The sequence below is a fragment of the Anguilla rostrata genome, chromosome 3 (genome assembly GCF_018555375.3).
Source record: "Anguilla rostrata isolate EN2019 chromosome 3, ASM1855537v3, whole genome shotgun sequence".
In the NCBI taxonomy this organism is placed as follows: domain Eukaryota; kingdom Metazoa; phylum Chordata; class Actinopteri; order Anguilliformes; family Anguillidae; genus Anguilla; species Anguilla rostrata.
In genome coordinates, this window is record NC_057935.1 from 33436095 (window position 1) to 33450467 (window position 14373).

General features: G+C 48.6%; 1 protein-coding gene across 4 annotated transcripts in view; it reads right to left on the bottom strand.

The window, feature by feature from the left end:
• Positions 1 to 732: 732 nt before the first annotated feature.
• The window catches only part of chn1 (chimerin 1), a 55051-nt gene continuing 41410 nt past the window's right edge, over positions 733 to 14373 (bottom strand). For all 4 annotated transcript variants that reach the window (XM_064327242.1, XM_064327240.1, XM_064327244.1 and 1 more), the window contains exons 8-14: positions 11540 to 11617; positions 9412 to 9496; positions 4343 to 4516; positions 3815 to 3892; positions 2753 to 2890; positions 1916 to 2021; positions 733 to 1670 (exon numbers count right to left, since the gene is read on the bottom strand). In XM_064327242.1, coding sequence (XP_064183312.1) covers positions 1499 to 1670; positions 1916 to 2021; positions 2753 to 2890; positions 3815 to 3892; positions 4343 to 4516; positions 9412 to 9496; positions 11540 to 11617 — 831 coding nt within the window. In that variant the 3' untranslated portion in view covers positions 733 to 1498. The remainder of the gene's footprint in view (positions 1671 to 1915; positions 2022 to 2752; positions 2891 to 3814; positions 3893 to 4342; positions 4517 to 9411; positions 9497 to 11539; positions 11618 to 14373) is intronic.

Below are 14373 nucleotides of genomic sequence, written 5' to 3' on the forward strand. Positions count from 1 at the left end.
TCCGACTGCCAGACAACCGCTCTTACCTCCTGAGCTATGTCGCCCCAGAATGGAATTTTATAGTGAATTTCAAAAAACCAGATGCAAACATTTCCCCATAAACTGCCATTCTGTTGTCTGCTGTGCCAGGACATAAACTTCAAAAGGAAGGCACACCCCCAAGCCCCTCCATGTCCTAGTTTCCCAGAATCTCGTCAGGAAATCTAAAAATAGAGAAATACAATTCCACGCTACTTAAGAGATAAACATGGCACGGCTCTTCCCAGCTATCATAGTTAAATGCTTGTACTGCACGTACAATTACAGCATTGGAATGTGCAGACATTGCACAGGAAAGATTTAGCTTGTGGCAAGGGCTGAAAATAAAATGTGTGAATCAAAGTGACATTGTTTTTTCTATGTGGCCAGCAATTAAGAATGCAGTGACAGGAGATGAGGGTTGCCTTGGGTACCTTGGGCATTAGGGCTGAGAGCGAATCAGTGTGAGGGCAGCCGCAATTACAATGATTGACACAGCGTTAGAGGGGCTGTAGGATGAAGGTTGCGCTGTCACTCCAAATATGCAAATACGAATGCACAAACCTCATTTGTCAAGGTCATTCTTCAAGTGCAAATCAATGTAGAGGAGCACGGAGCAGTCAAAGCTAATTTCTTTCTTTCTGAAATAACACAATACTGCAGTTTCACTCAACGATTGGACTAATGTGCTCAACCAAGGTGACACACGAGACATTTCATTTTGGAAAGCAAGTTTTAATAAATTAATATATTCATGCGCAAATCAAGTACAAAAATATTACAACCAAACCATGAACTAAACACTGAATATTGCAAATTTAACACAATGGAATTTTGAAGGCCGGGTTCATTCAGAGAGGCATGAAGAGAGTACATTGGTTTCTTGGATTCTGTTAGAAAGAAGCTTCAAAATTAACCGAAAATGGTACTGCATATATATAAAAAAAACAAAAAACAAAAACAGAAACAAAAAAAAAAAAAAAAACAATTGGTCAAATATATCATCACAAAGGCATTAAAAAAAATACTGTATCCTATGTCACATCCAGGTACATAGTGTTTCACAAAAACAACGTGCCCATTTGGCAACAATGAGCTACATCCACAGGACAAAAGAGCATAGTCACAATGCTGTACAACCTTAAACACATGCTGGGTTACTGCTAAAAGGCTATCCCAAAATAAAGACGCTCGGCCATGTTTGGTCCATCTCCATTTTAATGACCCCCGACAAAAATGGGGAGGCAGACATGCAAGACCTGGGTTCAAGGTACATAATCCACACCCATCACAGGGGGGGAGGGGGCAAGGTTATTCAGTAAAGGTCCACAGGAAGAGGAAATATGGGGCGGTATCAAAAAAAACAAAACAAAAAAAAAAAAACCTTCATATTGGAGTCTTTGCACCAACGAAACGATATCGAGCTGCATTATATGAAAAAGTGATTCCTTCATTCACCGTTTTGTCGAGTTGATCCCTTTCAGAAGAGAATGTCTTCATTTTTGATGAGCGACTCAACCACCTGCCTCTGGTAGCGGATGTCGTTGAGCGCCGTCATGGCGTCCAGGTCCGGGGCGCGCATCAGCGTGGGCCCGAACACTATCCCCAGATTCTCCGCGTTCATCAGGTTGTCCTTCTCGTTCTGGGTCACCCTGCGGAGAGGAAGGCCGTGGGTGAGGTTGGGGCAGAGCAGCGAGCACGGGAATAACGTGGAGCTGAACGCGCAGGCCTGAGAGACGGCTGAAAGCCTCCCTGGCGGGGCGGGGCGATGCCGCGGGGGGGCGGGGGGGGGGTTCTGGACGGCGGGATGTGGAAGACACAATTTCAGCACCAACATTTGTCAGCCGAGGCTCCCCCACAGACGCGCGCGCCAGCAGAGACGGCGGCTGCAGCTCACCTCTTTAAGTGGGCCATGAGGTACCTCAGGGTCTCACAGTGCGCCAGCGGCAGGAGCTTCAGCGCCTCGTGCAGGGCCTCCAAGCGCTCGTCAGGATCGGTGAGCTCTGGAACACAGCGAGCGTCCTGTCAGACAAGCCTCAGGAGGCGTGGCCTCCCTATCTCCATTAAAAGCAGCGTCCGTCCCCTCTATCCCCCCCACAGTCAGAGAGAGGAAGGCCACACCCCTCTGAGGCTTGTCCTGTCAAACGCCAATTTCAATGTCAGAAAAGCCTCAGGGGGGCGTGGCCTCCCTCTCTGCATCACTCTGCTCACTCTGTTCGCCTTAGTGAGCACCCCCAGTCCTTTCCACAGAGACACACATCAGCATTCCCTCCCATGTTCAGATCAGAGCCTCGCGTCCTCCACAGAGAATCAGAGGAACCACACGAGTGACGACGGTGAGTGAAAACCATCGATCTCCATCGATCTAGCATGGCGTCTGAGGCTACAGCGCGCTCTTCGCGGCACATCAGAACACCAGTCAAGGCATCAAGCTCAGCCCACGTGTTTTAAAGACGACGACGCATCACGCCGGAAGCTCCAATCGCAACGCGGCCCCTTTGTTCCACATCGCGTGGTCTTTCATGCAGAGCGGGAGGCGAATGTTCGCTGAACACCGTTTTCACGCATCGCGTTATCCAAATCGTACCGAAAGTGTCCTCACGCCAAATACGTGTCACTAATGGTTTCTACTACGCTCCTTTTTCCCCCCAAACAGCACTCTTCACTGATGCACATGCACAAGCACACGCACACACCTGCAGGAGGGTAAGACGCATTTGTTTCGCTCACTCACTTGCTGCTTCGATGAACCGGGGGTAGGCATCGTATGTGATGACAGGAATGGGCAAATCCCTGAAGTAAAGTTTAAGTGCACCAGTGATGATATTGATGTCTTCATAAGCATTTACAGAGATGTCTGCCTTCTCTCCATCTGACAAGAGACGAGGGAGAGGTTAGCATCACAGCGCAGGACAGCAGCGATAACGCAGGCCCCTCCCCCTCCCCCTCCAGCTCCAGCTGAGCGAAGCCTGGCCTAATTCTGCAGCAGGGCTGCATCTGTATGGCTGTATGGCACAGCGCTGTGAGGGTGCCTGACACTGCACCAGGAGCATCCAGAGAAAAGGCTCTGCTCTGCTCTGCTAGTCATTGTGTGAGGGGTTTCCCCTGCTCTCACACACACACACACACACTAACACTAATAAACACACACATTAAAACAAACACACACTAAGACAAACACTAAAACAAACCCACACACACACTAAAACACACACAAACACTAAAACAAACACACACACACACAAACACACACTAAAACAAACCCACACACATACATACACACACTAAAACAAACCCACACACACACACACACACACACACACAGACCAACAAACACGCACAGACATGCACAAACACACACGCACGCGCGCACACACACACACACACACAAAACACACAGCGCTGGACAGGCGCATTGCTTTGAACTTTTCCCCCTTGTGTGTGACCTGAAAGACCCTCATAAAACATGGGGCTCTTTAGACAAGAGATCTGATGAGCTGTGTGGAGCTAATGCTGGATGAGTCTGATCAAACAGACAGTGACGCTCCTTGGTTTTGGATCATCTAAGGGTAAGCAATCCTCTTACATGCATGAACTCATCCTCTAATTAATGTACAATCTTCTCCTTAATATCAAATAAATGAACGGTCCATTACATAAATAGTAATGTTCATCACACATTGATGTGAAGATGTTAAATATGCAAATGGCTCTTAGGCACACACCACACAGCTTTCCACATCAATATTTGGGGCACATGCAGTGCCCATCAACAGGAAGTCAAAGGAACACATACCTCTGTCAAATGCCAGCTTGACATCTTCAATTAAATCACTGAATCCTGATATCCTGTACAGCCCCTCAGACTTCAGACCTGAGCGAGACACAAGCACAAAATCAATCTTATCATGCACCGCTGACAGGGACCGCCCACACACGCCAAACGTCTAATTTCAGTTTTTAATAAATGTAAAACACAATTAATATTTAGTCTGTAAAACCCTGAAACACAAACAGTGCAGTCTTTGTGTAGGAGTGGTAGCCTTCATATACACGTATAGCCGGCAGCACGAGGTGGAGTAAAGGCCCCCGAAAGCACCCCCAGCAGACAGACTTAAGAGCTCTCTCCTCCCTGCAGCTGCACCAGGGGGACACAGATCACTCCCTCTGAGGGCGTTAAATCTGTCTGCGCGAGGAGCGTGGGGGGAAATAAAGCCTCCGTGCGAATCGATGAGGCGCAGGGCGCGCGGCGGCTCTCTGCGACAGCAGCACGGGGACGACCCGGACTGGCGCCCGGCGTCCGGCCTGTCCGGTGCAGGCTCACCTCTCGACTCGATCTCCCGGATGCACATGTCCACCACCATGGGCCGCTTGGCGTTGTGGGCCTTCACCAGGGTGGTCAGGTCGCAGCTGTACACCTTCTTTACGTGCTTCAGATCGGGCTTGCAGTCGTTGGGGACCATCTTGGAGCACTGCTTGTGCACGTTGAGCCCGCAGTCTGGAGGAGAGAGATAGGGTGGAAACCCTGAGCAGGATCCTCACAATCCCATTTCCAAAGCAATCCCCCAGACAAACACCATCCCAAGCAGGGGGGCACTGGTCCATTCACAGCTGCTAACACTCTGCTCACCCAGTTAAGGGTTTCAGAAGTCACAGTGTCTAACACGCCTAGTAAATTATAAATAAATGAAAATACATGCATGGAAAAATCAGTGATATGACTGCAGCTGGTCTGGAAGTGAGATCTCATTTCCTCAGGTCCACTGAGAGAGCTAATGGCCGTATTGATTGCTTCTTTGTACGCTGCGGAGACTGTGAGCCTCTTTGATCAATGCTCGCCCTCTGAGTGGCATTGCTCACTACGGTGCTCATTGACGGCTAGTGACATCACTTCCTGGTGGGCTGCTGCCGTCAAGAGTTCGGAGTGAGGAGTGGGGGGGAGAGTACTACACAAACATCGCTTCTGTCTCCTGATTATTCACTGCTTAACTGCAGTACGTGGGCACTGAAAAACTAAATCTACATTTGCCCTTTACCACAAACAGTCTCACATTCCGAGCAGTGGCCAGTGAAGCGTGTCACACGACTGGTTGTTTAGGGAGGGATGCGGTTTTGTCCAGCCAGACGCGCACTGGGCGGAGTTCACATTAACACAGCGGGCAGAGAACAAAGGATGGGCTGAGCTGGAGCTAAAACACCAGACATTTAGAATAGGGCAGGGCCTACCACACTGCCTACTGCCTGAGACTGTTTGGGTGAGGTATATTGTATATTAAAACAGGTAAATCCAATGGCAATTTTAAACACTCATTTACCAGTCATTTAACAAATAATTCATTAAACTGTACCTCAAATGTAGAGCAATCTTGCAAGGAAAGTAATGTTTGACACACTTTGAATCGAAGCCAACGTTTCCCTCTTTCAGTCTGTACGAGATTCATTACAAACAGTCAATGCGCCAGCCAGCTATCACATTCACCTTTACATGAATAAAATGCCACGTGATTGGCTGGGTGGAGACAGGCCAGTTCAATCTGATAAACTGCGTAGCTGTGTCACGCTGTGGTTTGGTTTAATTGGCCAATGGCATGAAGGCAGGTGCGCTGAATGGGCAGGATAATGCGCTTTGTGGGAAGCTGTAGACAATAGCGACCCGTGAGACCTAGCAGGGCTGGGAAGTGCTCATAGATTCAAATGTGCACGGCAGTTTTAATGACGCCTGTTTGTATCAACATTGCACAGCAGGAGAACGGCACACAGTGCATGTAAACACACGCAGACATATGTGTGAGCGTGGGCGTGTACGCACATTCCTTCAGTGGGCGGAAGGGGAACATGTCTTGAAACCTTTCAAAACTGTTTGTAAGCACACAGGCGCTGATTGTACAGTGTGATAAAATGTAGTATGCTATACTCTATCCATTCTATCAACCAGAGAATTTTCAGGTTGGGCTGACAAAGTGAATCAATCATTGGAGCAGAATGCATATTTCTGGCTGGGAATTTACCCAGTTCCCATGTCTGGAAGCCAGTATCAGTATGACCACCATGCCAGACGGTGACTCTTAAGACATAATATGCATTTATATTTTTTCAGTTTTTTTTTCTTCCATAATTTTTAAATGCCACAGATATTACAAGCACACATCAAAACCCATCATCTTGACATGGTCATGATTACTAGTAGTCTCAATAACGTATTCCCTTGCAACAGCAGTTTCAATAAAATAAACTATTTTTAATTTATAATAACTAAGTTTTCCATACTGATTGTTGCTGTGCCAAGCTTTTAAAATGCAGACATGTTCATTTTTACAGAGCCCTTTGCCCTCTATGGATTATTAATCAATGCACTTATATGGAAATAAGGATGAAGCAGGCTCCATGCCCAGCCCCCACGCTAGTGTGCATGTGAATGAGCGGGGCGCAGTGTGTTTGGGGGGTGGGGACCGTGGCCTCAGAGAGCAGGGTTCACCTTGAGCAGACTCAGCGCGGCAGCCAGCAGGCAGATGCAGGGGGAGCCCCCCTCCCCACCGTGAAAACAATGAGCGCAGGCCAGCACGCCCCGCTCTGCTCCCAACCCGCACACTGCTGCAGGCCTCACGCGGCCTGTTCCCCTAGCGCTAAAGGGGGAACGGCCCCAAAGTCGGAACACGCGCGCACAAATACACGATGCGATGAAGAATCACATCAGATGAAAAAAATGTCCATGTTACACACACTACAGTTAGCAATTTTATATTTTCAGAGGAACTCACAAGTCCTTTATTTATATTAACCTATGGGGAAATGTAATTACCTCAAAATACATTATTCTTTCAAGTGCTGGAGACAGCTCTGACAGCTCGATTGTGCCAAATCCAATATTCCCTTTAATACAATGCTGTTGTGTACCTCGAGAGCTCAGTGTTTTGCACTGTGAGCAGTGACCTTCAGTCCCGGGGGGGTTGGGGGGGGGTCTACACACAAGGGGGCTGAACGCAGGCCGGCTGGCTGTGCCCTCAGCTCCACTCTCAGGGCTGGGACAGAGCACCGAGCCCAAGCCACCGTCCCATCTGTCCTGGGGACTGTGCGGGGAAAGCGAGACCCACAGCGGACCGCGCGGCTCACCAGGACGCGGCGAGCTCTCGCTCCGTCACCTCGCCTAACCTTCAGAGCTCCGGAGCCGCTCGACCCGCGCGCTGCGCAGTCAGCCAAACGCACTCCATCCATCGATTGGCTGATGGATTCATTTAGCGACCGCGGGACCGCGGCAGTCGCAAGGCGGCCCGAGGACGTGCCTGGAATGACCTGCGGGGCGGGGCCGGGGGGCGGGGCCGGGTTTGGGCTGCTCAATGTTAATACTCCCACGTGCTCACGCTCTGCGTCTCTGGCCGCTGGGGGCCTTCTGCAGTGACATCTTCACAAACGCGCGCTGGCACGACCTCCTTTCCCAGCACCGCCCCACATAAACATCTCACACAAATGGGGGAGGGGGGGGGGTTACATTTTGGAAACACAAATAAGATGCATATCAAATAAGATGGCTGCCCTAGTTTCTGGTATCCATGTCAGAGGCTGAGGAAGCCAGGGAAGCGCGTCTAAACATATCCTCCCTCCCTAACATGCTTGGCTATGAGTGCCCCATCGGCCACTTTCCAAAGCAACAGATAAATGATTCATCACCCTGCGTCCACAAACAAAGGTGCACAACACTCTTGTTCCATAAATAATGCATGAAGTACACACATCCCACAGCATTACAGCAGTAATCTGTACAGAGCCCCAGAGTCTGCGTTGTATAGAAAATATCTGAAATTCATATTCAACATGCTTGACACATGGTGTCTTTTTAAATTACAGTATCGTTCTGATATGATAGTCACAAGCTGTAATGCACACCAATGACAGCAAGGGACAATGACTTCCCATTACATTTCTCTCTGAATATCCCAACCAAAGTTTTAAGAAGAACAACAGCACGAAAAAAATAATCAATTTCGTTTCTACCAGATCACCAAATGGCTAGTAACACAACGTTTAACTGAATAGAATCGGTCAGAAACTTGGCATCGATTGTAGCATTACCTACCCCTGATTTCTCACAAAGCTCCCATAAAGAGTTCTGATTCCACACTGGTTACATAATTCCTCTGATCCATAGCTAGATTATGGGATTTCCTACAACACATGGTTATTTGGGCCTAAACTGTAATTAAAAATAAAAAAAAACTAGGGCAACGATGTATACTGGGCATATACTGTAAATGGGCTTCACAAAACACATTCACACGGTTAATCTCCATTCAACACATTAACTGTGCACAGTTGCATAATACTTCCAGCTTTGTGTCAGAGCCTTGTAAAGTAGGGAGTGTGCCTTCACATATCAAAATAAAGCTATGAAAAAGATGTACTTCACAGTAAAATCATTTACCTTCACATTATCACAGTAAATGACCACATCAACAGACATCACAGTAAATCGTGTACCGGCAGGTATTACAGTAAAGGGGTATACCTGCAGGTGTCAGTAAAGGGGTATACCTGCAGGTGTCAGTAAAGCGGTATACCGGCAGGTGTCAGTAAAGGGGTATACCGGGAGGTGTAAAGGGGTACCTCCCGGTATACCCCTATACCAGTAAAGGGGTATACCGGGAGGTGTTACAGTAAAGGGGTATACCGGCAGGTGTTACAGTAAAGGGGTATACCGGGAGGTGTTACAGTAAAGGGGTATACCGGGAGGTGTTACAGTAAAGGGGTATACCGGCAGGTGTCAGTAAAGGGGTATACCGGGAGGTGTTACAGTAAAGGGGTATACCGGCAGGTGTCAGTAAAGGGGTATACCGGCAGGTATTACAGTAAAGGGGTATACCTGCAGGTGTCAGTAAAGGGGTATACCTGCAGGTGTCAGTAAAGCGGTATACCGGCAGGTGTCAGTAAAGGGGTATACCGGGAGGTGTTACAGTAAAGGGGTATACCGGGAGGTGTTACAGTAAAGGGGTATACCGGGAGGTGTTACAGTAAAGGGGTATACCGGCAGGTGTTACAGTAAAGGGGTATACCGGGAGGTGTTACAGTAAAGGGGTATACCGGGAGGTGTTACAGTAAAGGGGTATACCGGCAGGTGTCAGTAAAGGGGTATACCGGGAGGTGTTACAGTAAAGGGGTATACCGGCAGGTGTCAGTAAAGGGGTATACCGGCAGGTGTCAGTAAAGGGGTATACCTGCAGGTGTCAGTAAAGGGGTATACCGGCAGGTGTCAGTAAAGGGGTATACCTGCAGGTGTTACAGTAAAGGGATATACTTGCAGGTGTCAATAAAGGGGTGTACCTGCAGGTGTCAGTAAATGGGTGTCCGTGCAGGTGTCAAAGTAAATCATGTACCTGTATGTGTCACAGTAAACACATTTACCTGCACATTTGACTCCCTGAGCAATCAGCCCCCACATGAAGTTGGCGCAGTATTCACACCAGTGAGGCCCGCGGAATGTGTGCACCTGTGGGAGACAGCAGGGTCAGTACTGGGGCCCCACACCCATCCCTTCAGACACACACTAACAGCTCAACTCCATCAGAATATTGTGAAGATATTTCTCTCTAATGTACAATACCTTTAACTTTGCAGAATGTCTTTTGATTGTATATAAAAATAATAAAAACAGTAGTAGCTAATAAACATTAGGCACTGTGCTCGCACAAGGCTCAACAGAATCATTGTCAGTACAATAGAGAATTTAAAAAAATACAGCAGCAGCTCAACATTTGTGTTTAGCTCGTGTAAAACCCAACAAAACACTGGATTAAACAAACAAAAATAATTAGGAGGATCTTTTAGAGGAACTCCCAGCATGCAAAAACTCAGGCCTGACTGGAATGAGCCGAATGTTTGGGATTATCCCTGCGCTGATAAGAGGAATCAGAGCAGAGTCAAATCTGACTGGATGTTTAATCTACTCAAACAATTAACGAGGGAGGGCATGCGAAAAACAGGCGATGCGGAGCGGGGGGAGCTGCCAGCTGAGGGGGCGAGTTGTCATGGAAATCAGCTCAGGCAACGTGAAAAGCTGCCTTCCCACAGAGAGAGGAAGCCTCACTCCGCCAGGTAACAGCGCAGCCAATCAGGAGTGCCCCCTCTCCCTCTCCAGGGACAGGGAAGCCGACTTCCGCAGACTCCTCAGCCAAACCACTTATCCTCCGCAGTTCAGCCGTTTAACTGAACCCTTCCGAGCGCAGAGAGCGGCTCTGGGCTGCCAGCGGAGTTCTCAGCAAACGCAGCACGAGAGGATTAGGCAGATAATGCCACAAAAAGGAGACGCCATTAGGATTAGAAATGAAAAGCATCCCTGCCGAAAAGACCTGGGCAAACCCCAAAAGAAGGCAGTTTCTTTAGCGCACCGCTAACGTACCGTCCGGTCCAGTAGGCCACATTAGGGAATAATTACTGCCAACTGAGTGGAAGGTAACTTTAAAATCGAATGTCTTTGGATACATTTTTTGAATATATTTTCCCAAAAACAAAGCAGTAACTAATGTGGGCTGGTGGCCACACTAAGTTTTATCCTTATTCATAACTGCCTTATGAGGAAATAAAGGAATTCCATCAAGCTCAAGGCTGTTTCTGCCCTGAACGCTTTCACAGTAAACAGCAGGCACAATGCTGTGCGGTTCCTGTCCCCCAGAATGCTCTGAGGCTGGGCGTCTGTCTTTTAGAGGAAAATGCTCAATTCAGGTCAGAGAGCCTGAAAGCAGAAAGGCAGGACAGGACGCTGAGGCACTGCGTGAAGCGGAGGGGATTGCGTGGGGATCTCAGAGGGCACGCGTCCGTCTCCCAAATGGGGCGGCAGTGGTTCAGCTAACAGAAGACAAACAGGGGCACCCTCCTCTGCGTCACCTCCGCCCCCCTGTCCCCCATTCTGTAGCCTAATCTCCCCCATCTGCTGTCCGAAAAGAACAGCGGCACCCCACACGGCTCCCAACAGATCTGCCTCTTTTGAAAAGGGCTCGCAGAACAGAAGCACCCACCCCCAGCCTGTGACATCACCGCAGACAAACATCTCAACTTCCTACACAATAACCGACCTACACAACCACAGTTACTCTCAGTGCATCAGTTCCCATGTGAACAGATAATAAATGCATCTCTACTCACAGCGAGTGGGTACATACACAGCGGGTGGGTACATACACATTCTGTGGGTACATACACAGCAAGTGGGTACATACACAGCAAGTGGGTACATACACAGCGAGTGGGTACATACACAGCGAGTGGGTACATACACAGCGAGTGGGTACATACACAGCGAGTGGGTACATACACAGCGAGTGGGTACACACACAGCGAGTGGGTACACACACAGCGAGTGGGTACACACACAGCGAGTGGGTACATACACATTCTGTGGGTACACACACAGCGAGTGGGTACATACACATTCTGTGGGTACATGCACAGTGCGTGTGGGTACACAAACAGCGAGTGGGTACACACACATTCTGTGAGTGCATACACAGTGAGTGTGGGTTCGGGGGACCCTTACCTTGAAGTTGTGCACTTTCTCGTACTTGGGCGTGCGGTCGTTCTCCTTCAGCGTGGCTCGGCGCACCAGCGAGGTGAGCTGCGAATAAGCAAACAGTTTGAGCGGTTGCCAGAGCGTGGCGGGGGGCTTCTGCGGCCCCATCCTCACCCCCAGCGCCGCCGCCAGGATGTCCTGCTGCCCGCCGTCCTGCTTGGGCTTGTGGACCAGGGACTGGTCCCCTTTCCTGCCCGCACGCGACTCCCTGGACGGCATGGGGACGCTGAAGCACGGCACCCCCCCGGGGGGCTCTGCGCGAAAACGGAGAAACGCAGAGAGCTGCGGTGTGCGGAGGACGCGCGGGCCGACTCTAAAGCCCCGCAGTGCTCAGTCCCGGACCAGACTCTGCGCTGCCTCTGCCATGCCGTCCCAAAGAGATGCCCGTCGCTCTAAGAGCACACGGTGAAACTGAGAGAAGCGAAATAAAAATACAAAAAAAAAAATCCCCAAAACAAAGCAGAAAACTTGCTTGAAATTTCGCAGACGTTTAAGAAGTCCCTTCGCGCAGGCGAGGCTGTGGCAGTCTGGAGCGGCAGATTGGAGACAGAGGGGTGAAAGCCCAGTGTGCGCCTTCTCTGCGCATCTATATGCAGATTTGAGTGCGGTTGTTGTGTTAATCCTCTCCTGTGCGGAGCTGATACTGGAACACAGGCAGCACTGTGTGTGGACTCCGCCAGAGCGGAGGAGAGAAGGAAGAGGAGGGGGGCGGGGCCAGCAGCAGTCACGCTGGATTAGACGGGTCACATTATGGAGCCAGCTAACCAATCAGAGCCGAGCTTACTGTGCCTTATCCCTAATACTCCCTTCCCCCCCCCTAGCAAGCAGGCAGGCCAGTGAGTGGGAGCAGAGAAAGAGGAGGGGGGGAGGGAGGGAGAGAAGAAAGGGATGGTAATGAGTGATGAATGAGTCACGCATCATCACTGAGGTTCAGAGTGGCTCTCAGCGACCACCACGCAGGGCTGGCTTCCGTACCCATCAGGACTGGGAATGTTTACACTGCCAGAGGATCACAAAGAGACCCTCGCCGCACTGGCTGGGAAAAACAACACCGCTCACATTCTGTTCTGTTTTCTGGGCTCACTGACTCAAATCATTCTACTTCAACTTTATCTGTACCCTAAAATAAAGATAACATTAACAAAAAGAAGAAAGTGTTCCATTTGAAACTCATATTTGTTTAAATTTATATCACCCATCAGAACACCATTTTTCATAGAATGTAAAAACTCTATAATATAAACACGGCTCCAGAACAGTCAAGTAACTGGAGAGATATTATGCAAAAGAACAAATTTTTCATAAAAAAGGGTAGCAGATTTCACTCATTAAAACACCCAGAGACAAGCCCATATGTCCTCCCTGGATGCAATTAAAATCTGTTAGATATACTGTTCCCCAGGTTCAACTTTATTCTTCTGATTTAAATGTAAAAATAAATAAATAAAGATGAAAAGGATATGTAAATGAATGCTAATTAGAGCAATGCTATATGCAAAAAAAAAAAACAACTAATAAATGCAAGCTGTTTTTATAAAAACTACCTTCACTAATGCTCCACACAGATGCACACTCAAAACATCAGAAGGCTACAAATATTATTGTTCAACCAGAAAAAAAAAATGCAAAAAGGTGATTTCTGGGACAGTATTTGGATTAATCTATGAAAATGAAAATAAGCAGCCCATCACATTTGGCAGGGTTCTCCCTGCTGCAGTAAAACAAAGGGAGCAGGGCTGCTGAACACTGTGCGCGCTGCGACGGTCACGCTGCAGAGGGACTGATTCACTAACGCCCACGCTCCACATCTGAAGCACTTTCCCTCCCACACCTCAGAGGCTGATTAAGGCCAGCGGAGAGGAGCTCGCCCAGTCGCCCCGCTCCCCAGGCTGAACCAGGCGGGGCTCCAGCCTCCGGCTCACAGCCGGACACGGACCCTGGAAGCTGAGGCCGGAGTGAGCTCCACTCTCACTCTCAGGGAACCCCGCGGTGCCTCAGGACGGGCACCCGAAAGCAGAGGAGCTCTGTCACGAGGACTCCGCCCCCTCCAAACTCACAGCCACTCTCTCGGCCCTTCTGCCAACTGACATTGATGGATCTGCTCATTTGTCAAACGTTTCCCTGGTTGGGTTTTAAAAAGAAAAAAAGAAAAAAAACACACACCAGTTGATTCAATTAATTAGTCTTTTCTGATGGTCTTGTCCATCTGAGAATAAGAATTACTCCTCATGCATCTGCTTCTTTCTGCACAAGTTCAGATGTCATTTGTTACGGCAAAACGTTTGCTGCAATTTTCCCCAAAACAATTCAAATATACAACTCCTTCATAACTTGGAAACTGAAAATGCACATTTCCCTTCATTTCCCCATTGCTCCAGCACTAATCATGAAAGATGTATGAATAAAACTATGAGGGGTGATAGATAGGCTCTGGCTGTCAGGAAGCACATATAATAATGTGTGATAATCATTCTCCTCCCTTCTCCTGCCAGAGATCACTGCTACACAAACACATTAAGAGCACTACATTCAACAAAAGTCTCTTCCCTTCTCTCTTTACCCACAGAATTAAAATGGTCTAATCGATGGTCTAAGCATCAAGGAAGCACACATGACTTCCTGTAAGTGAAGCTGCATGGGGTTATCTCTGAATAGCTACCAACAAAAGCAGACCTTCTGCAGTCTGCACAAAGCCATAATGTCTACCACAAGCGTGCTTCCAGATAGCACTGGAAAATTAAAATTAATTATTTATGAGAAGCAAAACATGGAAACCAAAGGAGCTACATGTGCCATATAAA